Raw genomic sequence first — 11,569 nt, 5'->3', positions numbered from 1 at the left:
GGCGTAGTCGAACGGTGCACACTCGGTAAGTAATCCTATAATTTTTTGTTTATAGCATAGTTTATACGGATTATTCCCAAAAAATTAGACGTGTTTTGGAAATGTTGAGTGGAATTAGTCTAGAATCGGTTAATTTTATAGAAGAAAACCTTTCAAACAGCCTTAGTCCGTAAACTTCACACGTGTCGGGCTGCGATTGGCTCATGTATTTAATGATTCCTACAACGTAAAATTCGAATAACGTGGAACGTATCTAAGCGTTATAGGGGGGGTCTACTGTATTTAGCGATATTATTTTTTTCATATAAAAAAAAAACTGCAACAATACGTCTGCAGTAGTGTTTACAACCGTTTGACCTTGAAAGTCGATGTTCTCTGGTAAATTTTAGTTCTAAATTATGTCGCTACAGCGAACAGCGCTAGTCGCGGGAACTGGATGTCATTTTCGGATCGTAATTACACGTTGGTCTTGTTTGTTCAGTTCAGTCTTCGTTAAAATGGAAAACAGTATATGCCACTTAAAATACAAATATAAGCAAAGTTTACTTAAACATATGAGAGTGAGGCATAAAAAGGCTATAACAAGGATAGAGTTTTAAAATATATTTAAATGTAGTTTGTGTTTAAGTGAATATCAGAAAAAAGAAGAAATATTGTCACATTTCGGCAAGATACATGACATTTTTATATCTAATAATATTCAGACATATAAGTATCCTTTCCAAAATAATATCCAGACAATATGATGGTGGCGTATGTCATGTGAGTAATGAATTTATAATTAATGCAAACAGTAATGTTNAATAAAAACAACTAAAAAGACTGAGAAGTTTGTCATTTGCTTCAAACTGTTTGATTATTACAATAAGAATTTTTATCCATAAAGAAAATTTCAAAATAAGATTGTCAATGTTTACACATCTGCATAATTACAGAAGCATTTTTGCATTACTGTCTTCTTTTCAAAATTCTTCCTTTGCAATGTACTTTTTCCTTTTATTATACAGTATATCTCTTACAATGCATTCCATGATCTAGTTTTATAAATAGTCTTAATAAATACAAAAAATATTTACACGTAACAATCATTTTATGTCTGTTAGCTGATTTGCTGCACAAAAAATGCTTATCTTATTGCAAAAGATTAGGATTTGAATCTGATTATGATTCTCTTAGTTTTCACTAGACCACCCCTGATCCATTGGATCACTTACTACTAAAAGTTTATAAAAAATAGCAGATACTGTAATAAATAGTACGAGCTAGTAGCATTTTATAGATGCATAACTCCTCTGTATATCTTGTTTCATAGATTTCCTCTTGAAATAAACCTAAGATTCATCTCATCTTGCAGGATCATGGTCTGAAAGTCGATGGTATAACATGAGATGGAGAGCCATTTTTGAAATATATACTGACTGATACTATATGAACATGTAACATGCACATTGGGAGGTAGCACTCATACTCAACTACTAGATATTTTCTAGGAAAAAGAAACTGAGCTCCATGGTGTAGATTTTTCTGTTTCAGCTTGGCACAAAAAAACAATATGCTTGTAATGTTCTGTCTACAGCAATTTAAAACTCACAGGTACGGGAAATTTGCATGTATATCATCATAGCCAACAAAAACATCAAGAAACATATGAAACACATATGTGCAGTCTGTAGCCTACTGGTTCCAGTGACCAGTTACAAAGTTAATTTTGTCACGACATTGTTGTAGAGATCAAAGGGCATTTAACATGCACAATGTTTTATTTTGATCTAAACAATGTAAATTGACAGCACTTGTAAACTTGATTGACATGTAGTGTGTATTGAGCTTACAACTGGCAACCTACCAATAGCATTTACATGGAGAAATTTGGTCTGGAATATCTCAGCCCATGGGTTAAATTTCAAAATTTTGGTTGTGTCAAGATATTTGCCTTGTCTAGTTGTACTGTACATATTTGCAAAAATTCATGTTTAATGGTTCCTGCAACCATTAAACATGATTTTTTGCAAATATGTACAGTACAACTAGATAAGGCAAATATTTGCAGGGTTGCTTTGAACTTCAATCACAGGCAAAATGCTTTTTGACTTATGAAGGGCTCTACTCAATTATTATTATTTTTGTATGTGTTTTACACATGCATTTTTATATTTTCATTTGTTTATAACTTCAAAGGTCTGGCTATCAATGTTTGAAATATTTATTCTAGAATGTTTTAAAATTTTTTATTATGTTCAAATGCAACCAACATCTGATTTGCACTTTTTCCCTGAGGAAGGTCAGTAAAATAAGGGTGCATATCAATCAAAGGTTTTAGAAGTGTATAGAGGACAGAAATATATATAAAATAGAATGGATATCTAACTAATAAATTTTAGAACTCAGATTATCTAAGTTATAACCAAATTTATAGTTATGTACAATACTTTTCTAACCATGAGTGGATGCCTAGTACTTAGTGAGTTATAGAGAATGCAAGATTATTTCAATATTGCACCAAAATTAACCCACCCGACAATTTAAGTATAGTTATAAGACAGTAATTGGCAACTATAGAAAGTGACGTCCCACAGAATGACATCGTTAGTAGAAAAAAACAGTGATAACTCAGTAATCTGTCACCCAATTTTAACAAAATTTATTTTATTTTGTTTCTGTTCACATTTGGAGTATAGGATTCTTTAAAAATTGGTAATATTTTGTGCCATTTTTTTTGTATTTAATTATAACCAACCAAACAATTTCAGACTTTTAGTAGTATATAGATTTATTATAAAAACTTTGATCTTCAGTGAGATAAGCCAAATGGATGAATAATTGGGACTTAATGCAGTCCTGTTATGAATAATATGTGCTGGTAAATGGAAGAGATGGAAAAAAGATTGGCTTGAAAATATTTATCAAGAGTAAATGTTGTTGGTATTGTTCTAAATTGATTGTTTTTAGATGAAAAAATACTTATATAATGTTATTTAGGAAACTCTTTGGTTTTGTTGGTTTTTGCTTTAAGATGCTTGTAAAAGGCCAACCTGGCCACAGTGTCTTTTTGAGAAATAAAAAAAAAAGGGGGGGAAATAAAAAGGGAAATATTAATTATATTATTTTTGTTTTATTTACAGACTATTAAAAGTGTGAAAGGGTCTCACCCTGGAATGGCAATACATGTTGCTGCTCAAATTGCAGCCCTAAGATCGGAGGATACTATACAAGATATTCTACATGCCGTACGAAAAAACACATATTGCTTATATGGAGTTTAACAACTAAATTTTAAAAAATTATTAATGAAATGAAATATTACATTTGAAGACCACTTCAATGAAGAATGATAGGTTAAATTGTAAAAAGTTATTTTGGTGACAAAGAATTGTTTTCATACTGAATTAATGTCACACTGTCTAAAAGTTTGATAAGTAGAAAAATCAGAAAACTAAGACTTAGACAGCAACTTCAATAAAGAGTTTTATTGACTTTTGTATTAGTTTATATATGAATTTTATTCAACTGTTAAGCTTTTAATTTTTATAATTTTTTTTAATTTTCAATATACATGAGTATAATATTATTTTTTTTAAACTTATATATTTTTTTACTATATAAATAGGATTTTGCCACTTTTTCAAATGACAAAATCCTATTTACATATTTATCTAAAAAATATAATTAATGNATTAACATTAGAATAACATTTAGTTCAATATTAATATTTTAATTTTAAGAAGAATATAATGATTTTTTAAGGAAGAAGAAAAAATTAATTATCTAATTTGAGAATAATTTGGTAAATATTTATAAAACAGCAGAATTGGGATCTGAAGATTAGGCAATACCAATTTTCAGATCTTATTCTATTGCATATCACAAAGACACATGAGAGAGTATTTTTAGGGTGAAAGGAACAGATGAAATGGAATATTAACCACTCAGCAGTGAGGGACGGATATATCTGTTAAATTCTTTTGGGGGTATCACCAAAAACTACTGTGAAAAAAATTCACCTAAAAAATGAATTATGTAACAATAAAAAAAGACTTTTCTTTACTAGACATAACTGCTTACAAAATCTTTTTCCAAAACGGTAATGAGAAAAAAAACACAGAAAAATACTTTAAAAATTTCCCATGTTTATTCTCCACTACTTGGGATAGCACCATACCTGACTATCCCACTGTTGAAAGGTTAACTAGAGGAGTAGCTTCTATAATAGATTAATTTCATTTTTTCCTGATTTCTTTGATTCTCAAAACACAGTATTCAGTTAAATCAAATTTTTACAAGTTGTCAACTCTAGTTTCCTATATAAGAAATTTTTCCCATTTTGTTATCATTACAGAAGTTTTTTCATATTCTAGTTTATAATTAAAATTTTTTTTANGGGGGCGATTAGTAATAATTTATATTTTGGGGGCGAAAAACAATTTTCTGGGCGATATAGTAAAACATTATATTAAGAATAATTAGATATTTTATTCGTTATATCGTACAATAATTAAACAAATAACATTATTAGTCACTAGTCTATTCAATGCAGTACGAATTTGGCATTAGCCTTGTTCCTCTGCATCGGAATTTTGTAGTGAAGGGGGCGATACTACGTTGAAGGGGATGAGGATTCGTTAGAGGTTGAGAAACACTGTTTAGTGGGTACGTCTATTTGAGAGGTTTTCTTCCATAAAATTAATCAAATGTAGACTAATTTCACTCGAATATCTCCAAAACAGGTATAATTTGTTGGAATGCTATGAACAAAATACAGTATTGTCGGAATACTTATCGAGTGTACCCCGTTCGAAGACGCCATTGCTTAAGCTTGTTTTCGTCGCGGAGCGTCACATCGGACGGTGGACGCGTACGAAGCGTGTCACGTGACATTTGTCGGTGCTATTCGGTCACGTGACTACTCATCTCTGACGTGTTCCTGATAACTTATTCTTTTTGCGAAGAATTCGCTGAACTTTAGAGATATCATTAATAGAAATATTAAAACTTCATTCCATTCTAAATATGGATTAAAATCAACATATAATAACATATGATAATGCGATAAATCTATACAGTACTAATATTATAAAGAGGTAATGTTTGTATGTAGGGGTAATCTCCGAAACTACTCATCCGATTTCAAAAATTCTTTCACCAATATTTACAATGGAACTTCAGGGTGGACATAGGATGCATATTATTCCGTTAAACATTCATATAAATTAAAAAATGTCATCTAGGGTTACGGCTTTTATGTCCAACAGATGACGCTACGAGTACGACGACCTAAGTTTGCTTTTCTGTGAGGATGAACTAAACCAGATCATCTTCTATCTATATATATAAATAAAAATGTAATGTTTGTTTGCTCCTACCGATTCCGAAGTGTTATACATTTATGATAGATACATTTTGAGCCACAACAACGCGTGGTGGGATCTGCTATTAACTAATAATTCTGCTCTACTTTTAAATGATTTAATCTCTCATATCTTATACAAAATTGTATATTTATTTTTATCAAGACATTAGACATCTTATGTTGCATCTGATTAATATTTATCATCATAATATATATCATGATAGAATTATTGTCGTTAGCGAGCGGTTTTTCGTTTGTTGCTTCATAAAGTCAATAATAATAATAAGTCGTTTCTAATTGATCTATCACGTGATGTCTCTAAAGTTCAGCGAATTCTTCGCAAAAAGAATAAGTTATCAGGAAACACATCAGAGATGAGTAGTCACGTGACCGAATAGCACCGACAAATGTCACGTGACACGCTTCGTACGCGTCCGCCGTCCGATGTGACGCTCCGCGACGAAAACAAGCTTAAACAATGGCGTCTTCGAACAAGGTAGGGCCTACACTCGATAAGTATTCCGACAATATTTTATTCATAGCATTTCCAACAAATTATACGTGTTTTGGAAATATTCGAGTGAAATTAGTCTACATTTGATTAATTTTATGGAAGAAAACCTCTCAAATAGCAATTTTATTTAATGTGTAACGATAAGCATAACGTCTATGATAAGCATATACAGTAAAACCTGTCTATGGCGACCACCCACGGTTCCTTCAAAAGTGGTCTTTTAGACAGGTGGTCNATTATTATTTTTGTATGTGTTTTACACATGCATTTTTATATTTTCATTTGTTTATAACTTCAAAGGTCTGGCTATCAATGTTTGAAATATTTATTCTAGAATGTTTTAAAATTTTTTATTATGTTCAAATGCAACCAACATCTGATTTGCACTTTTTCCCTGAGGAAGGTCAGTAAAATAAGGGTGCATATCAATCAAAGGTTTTAGAAGTGTATAGAGGACAGAAATATATATAAAATAGAATGGATATCTAACTAATAAATTTTAGAACTCAGATTATCTAAGTTATAACCAAATTTATAGTTATGTACAATACTTTTCTAACCATGAGTGGATGCCTAGTACTTAGTGAGTTATAGAGAATGCAAGATTATTTCAATATTGCACCAAAATTAACCCACCCGACAATTTAAGTATAGTTATAAGACAGTAATTGGCAACTATAGAAAGTGACGTCCCACAGAATGACATCGTTAGTAGAAAAAAACAGTGATAACTCAGTAATCTGTCACCCAATTTTAACAAAATTTATTTTATTTTGTTTCTGTTCACATTTGGAGTATAGGATTCTTTAAAAATTGGTAATATTTTGTGCCATTTTTTTTGTATTTAATTATAACCAACCAAACAATTTCAGACTTTTAGTAGTATATAGATTTATTATAAAAACTTTGATCTTCAGTGAGATAAGCCAAATGGATGAATAATTGGGACTTAATGCAGTCCTGTTATGAATAATATGTGCTGGTAAATGGAAGAGATGGAAAAAAGATTGGCTTGAAAATATTTATCAAGAGTAAATGTTGTTGGTATTGTTCTAAATTGATTGTTTTTAGATGAAAAAATACTTATATAATGTTATTTAGGAAACTCTTTGGTTTTGTTGGTTTTTGCTTTAAGATGCTTGTAAAAGGCCAACCTGGCCACAGTGTCTTTTTGAGAAATAAAAAAAAAAGGGGGGGAAATAAAAAGGGAAATATTAATTATATTATTTTTGTTTTATTTACAGACTATTAAAAGTGTGAAAGGGTCTCACCCTGGAATGGCAATACATGTTGCTGCTCAAATTGCAGCCCTAAGATCGGAGGATACTATACAAGATATTCTACATGCCGTACGAAAAAACACATATTGCTTATATGGAGTTTAACAACTAAATTTTAAAAAATTATTAATGAAATGAAATATTACATTTGAAGACCACTTCAATGAAGAATGATAGGTTAAATTGTAAAAAGTTATTTTGGTGACAAAGAATTGTTTTCATACTGAATTAATGTCACACTGTCTAAAAGTTTGATAAGTAGAAAAATCAGAAAACTAAGACTTAGACAGCAACTTCAATAAAGAGTTTTATTGACTTTTGTATTAGTTTATATATGAATTTTATTCAACTGTTAAGCTTTTAATTTTTATAATTTTTTTTAATTTTCAATATACATGAGTATAATATTATTTTTTTTAAACTTATATATTTTTTTACTATATAAATAGGATTTTGCCACTTTTTCAAATGACAAAATCCTATTTACATATTTATCTAAAAAATATAAATAATGAATTTTTAACATTTAAATTTTGAATATTTTTGTATTGTTTCATATGTACATTATTTAATAATAATAATATTTCCAAAATTATCTGGGGAGGGCCATGGACTCTTCCTTGACCTCATCCAGACTCCCAGGTAAGGTCATTCCACCCCTACTACAATTGGTCTAGCTATGCCATTGGTACCTGCAGAGGGCCTTCTGGAAAAAATAAAAATTTTGAAAAAAAAACTAAGTTGTCTTTCTTTCCATCTTGCCAATCACCAGGAACTAAAACAGTCTTGTCTTATTAGAGGCTACTCTCTGCACACTAAAAACAGTTCAAAAGTTCATCCAGTTGTTATTATTTTTGATGGTATCACCTTATCTTATGAGGAATTGCTTCACTAAAGCAGATAGCACTGCTCCTTTAGTGAGTAATGTCCTTAGCCAGAACATTGGACTGTTGAATAAGACAAGTAGACTAACATCTACAAAATAGATGGTATTCAGAGACTAACATTAGGGTTGTCACCTTTGATGTACTGCCCAGAAACTACCTCAACTAGAAACCTGATTTTTGTGTCTCAAATGGGCAAATCCATGCCATCACCATCTGCCCAGTTTGCTGGTGCAGTTACCTGGTTTATGATTTCTCATAGAATCTAAAGACTATTTCAAGAATTATCAGATCCCCAGCCCTCTATAGACACAAAGTACAAAGTGGTGGAACAACAATGAACAGAAAAGGAATAGTACCAGTTTGTAATGCTTTAATCAGTTGTTTAATGAATTATATTCCCCTTTACCCAAGTCTTCCTGGCAAAACCCTGTTTAACTATTCATATGATAGAAGAGGGTTTGCATGTGACTCCCAGAAAAAATTACAATGAATGAAGAGATCATTTACCTCATCACCAGGGCTGTGGAGTCGGAGTCGTGGAGTTTTGGTGTTTTAGCCAGAGTCGTCAAAAAATCCACCGACTCCTTTTTTTACTTCCCAACTTGTTATGTATATAAAACGGAAAAGTATTGAAATTGTGTCAAATTTGACCCTCGAAGTTTTTGCAAATCTACATGTTTGGAGACCTCCCGAACCCCTCAAAAAAGTCAATAAAAGGGGAAAAATTTGCACGCCTGTGTGTGTTGGCATCTAATTTCTTTATTTTCTGTTCTGAGATATTGTTTAATATCTCAGAATGGGTAAAGTTTAAGAAATGAAATGTGACACTAGCTTGCATATAAAGGGGCATTAATATTAATAAATTTTGGTTCATAAAGGATTGACAGGGTGAAGACATAAAAGTGGTCGTATGTCATATCTCTTAGTGAATATTTTACTCGTTATTAGCATTCAAAATTTAAATAAAAAAATAAAATTTGTCTCTACCCTCAAAGTAAGCTTTTTTTTTGTCATTTTATTATAGTACAGTAAAACCTGTTAAGATGTTCTCGCCTAAGATGTTAGAAATGTGTATGGGACATGATTTAGTTCAACCACTTTGACGCTTAATAACTAGTGTGTTAAACCATCTGACTCCAATTCTGACCACTGACCACAGAAATTAAGCTTCAAACAGGGAGAACAAAATCATGCCCCCCCACACAGTCTAACATCCACACATAGAAAAATCCTCGAATCTTTTGTATATCTCAAAATTTCAAGGTGTCCTGAGTCCAAAAATGTAAAAATTTGGGAAGAGTCAATTTTTGACAGAGTGCTACACTTTCCCTCTGTTATATATAACAGCTGGAAAAGCAAAAATTATCGAATACATATTTATATATTACTTAGAGGAGTCTTTTAGCTTTGGAATAAAAAGCTACGCTCTATCTTTATTAGAACTCTATTTATTGAATCTTTTATTCTGAGGTCACGTGATGACATCAGAATTTCTGGCTGTCTTTCGATAACATGTCCGCCCCTGGTTGGTAAATTTTTATGCGACTCCACACCCCTGCTCATCACCCAAATACCATTGACCGTCCTAAAGGAGTTTCTCAAGATTTGGACATGCTACATGCCAAATGGGGTGGTTCGACTTGCTAAGAAACACAAGTTCTGTTGATCTCTGTCACCACATCCATTTTGACATCACCCCAGGCCCAAGCATTGTCCAACAACTTATTATACTTGTGGAGAACCGGGGCATTAGTCACGGAACTGTTTGATACCCTGGAGGACTACACTGTTTGTGTCAACTTACTTGGTGATTGGAGAAGACCAGAAGTGAGGATGGAGCTTCTCAGGAAGGCAAAAATCCTTTAATGAGGTTAATCCTAACAAATAAGGCTTAATTCTCATCAATTTCTTTTTTTGATAGTAATGTTCTCGTTACAGCCTGTTTTTATGATGGAGCCAATTGTTGATCATAAACCAGAGGCTATGGATCAAGGTAAAAGGCAAGAATCCAGGACCTGGATTCATGAACATCTCTCCAATAAGGTAAGATATGATACAGTATCTCTTCAATATTGTAAATTTACCAGAAACTAATGATAATTTACATTTCATATTCAAAAACATGTGACATTTACTCTCATTACTAATCTCTTCTATTTTGTTGTAAGTCTTATGACATCACTGGCAATCACTTCCATTTTAATAGAGCCAACAGGATGGCATTGGTGTTAGTGATGTATTTTTAGAATTTTCTTGCATCACTAGATATTGCATACATGCAATATCTGAGGAAGAACATTTTATTTCATTAGAATTAAAATGGGTAGGAATTACTTTTTGGAAAATTATTTATATGTCTAAAGGATTTAATTAAGACTTCTTTCATTACAATCAGGCTAACATTTAAAAAAAATATTTCAAAAATAAGCATTATGGTCTTCCAAAATGACTACAGCTAAAGTTCAAATTGAAGGAAACATTGATGGAATGAAGACATTGGACTGTTTAAATATGAAATTTCCATAGATTTACTCCTGTATGCTGACTCAGTTTTGATTTTAATTTCAGTTGTTATAAATTTATTGCCACTGATATTAACGGATAAATTTTAACAATTTTTATTTATATCTTTTGATAGACTTTAGTTTATAATGAAAAGTTACAACATAAACTACACATTTTTCTGTGTACCCAATTTTGTTGTGTTTCAATAAAGTGTTTGCTTATAGCAATAGTGTTTTACTTCTCCATATATATATATGGAGTAAATACAAATAATAAACAAATAAAATATTTGAATTTTTGAAATAAGATCATCAATAAATAGTTGTTCTCTAGGAACATTTAATTAATAAGACAGCTGTCAGTTAATATGACATGTAATATATTGCAAAATGGCAATTTTTTAAAATCCTGTTACTGCCAGATTCAATTTCAATTAAACATTCTGATATCAAAGCTTTAAGAAAGGATAATATGGAGTAGTGATATAAAACCAATATTTACTACCCTTCTTGTTTTCATAAACACAAAGTGCAGTTTTTTACTTATAATTCCATATTGCGTATCTTTGTTTCCTCTGAATTTTGATTGAAGAAACTTATAAATTTTTTGAAAATGTGGGTAAAATTTGTAATAAACACTTGCTACAATATGCTTTTTTTTTTTTCAGCTTTTTAAAGCACCCCATTTTAGGCACCAGGAAAAATTGGTGACAAATGCCAAAGGCTTGGAATTTGGCCCCAAATTTTATTACTGTATTACCATGTTACCACTAAAGCTCGAAACTCGTTAATCTGCAGATTACCTAGCTAATCCACAGATTAACTAGCGTGATCCGTTAAAGTTGTGAGAATTGTTCCATTTCTCAAATTACCTAGATAATGTGCAGAGTATCTAGGTAATCCGCACATTACCTACTAGGCACTCGGTAAAGTGAAAATAAGATCTTTGCCACAAATAAATGTACTACAAATAGGTGTGCTTGTCGCAGAAACCAATTGCTATGAAATTCAAAGTGTCACCAATCTTTAGACTGCAC

The 11,569-nt window shown here is 31.3% G+C and overlaps 1 protein-coding gene across 2 annotated transcripts in view; it reads left to right on the top strand.

Moving 5' to 3' along the window:
• Window positions 1–3,527, top strand: part of LOC111628460 — a 38,896-nt gene extending 35,369 nt beyond the window's left edge. Inside the window, exon 5 of one of the 2 annotated variants that reach the window (XM_023372257.1) lies at window positions 3,123–3,527. In XM_023372257.1, the coding sequence (XP_023228025.1) occupies window positions 3,123–3,263 (141 nt within the window). In that variant the 3' untranslated portion in view covers window positions 3,264–3,527. The remainder of the gene's footprint in view (window positions 1–3,122) is intronic. The other variant, XM_023372256.1, reaches the window with a different exon arrangement.
• Window positions 3,528–11,569: the final 8,042 nt, after the last annotated feature.

This window comes from Centruroides sculpturatus, unplaced genomic scaffold, assembly GCF_000671375.1.
Source record: "Centruroides sculpturatus isolate CEXI.00-Female unplaced genomic scaffold, Cexi_2.0 scaffold522, whole genome shotgun sequence".
NCBI classification, from domain to species: domain Eukaryota; kingdom Metazoa; phylum Arthropoda; class Arachnida; order Scorpiones; family Buthidae; genus Centruroides; species Centruroides sculpturatus.
The sequence above is the reverse complement of the archived record's forward strand: the minus strand, read 5'-3'. Positions and strand labels throughout refer to the sequence as shown.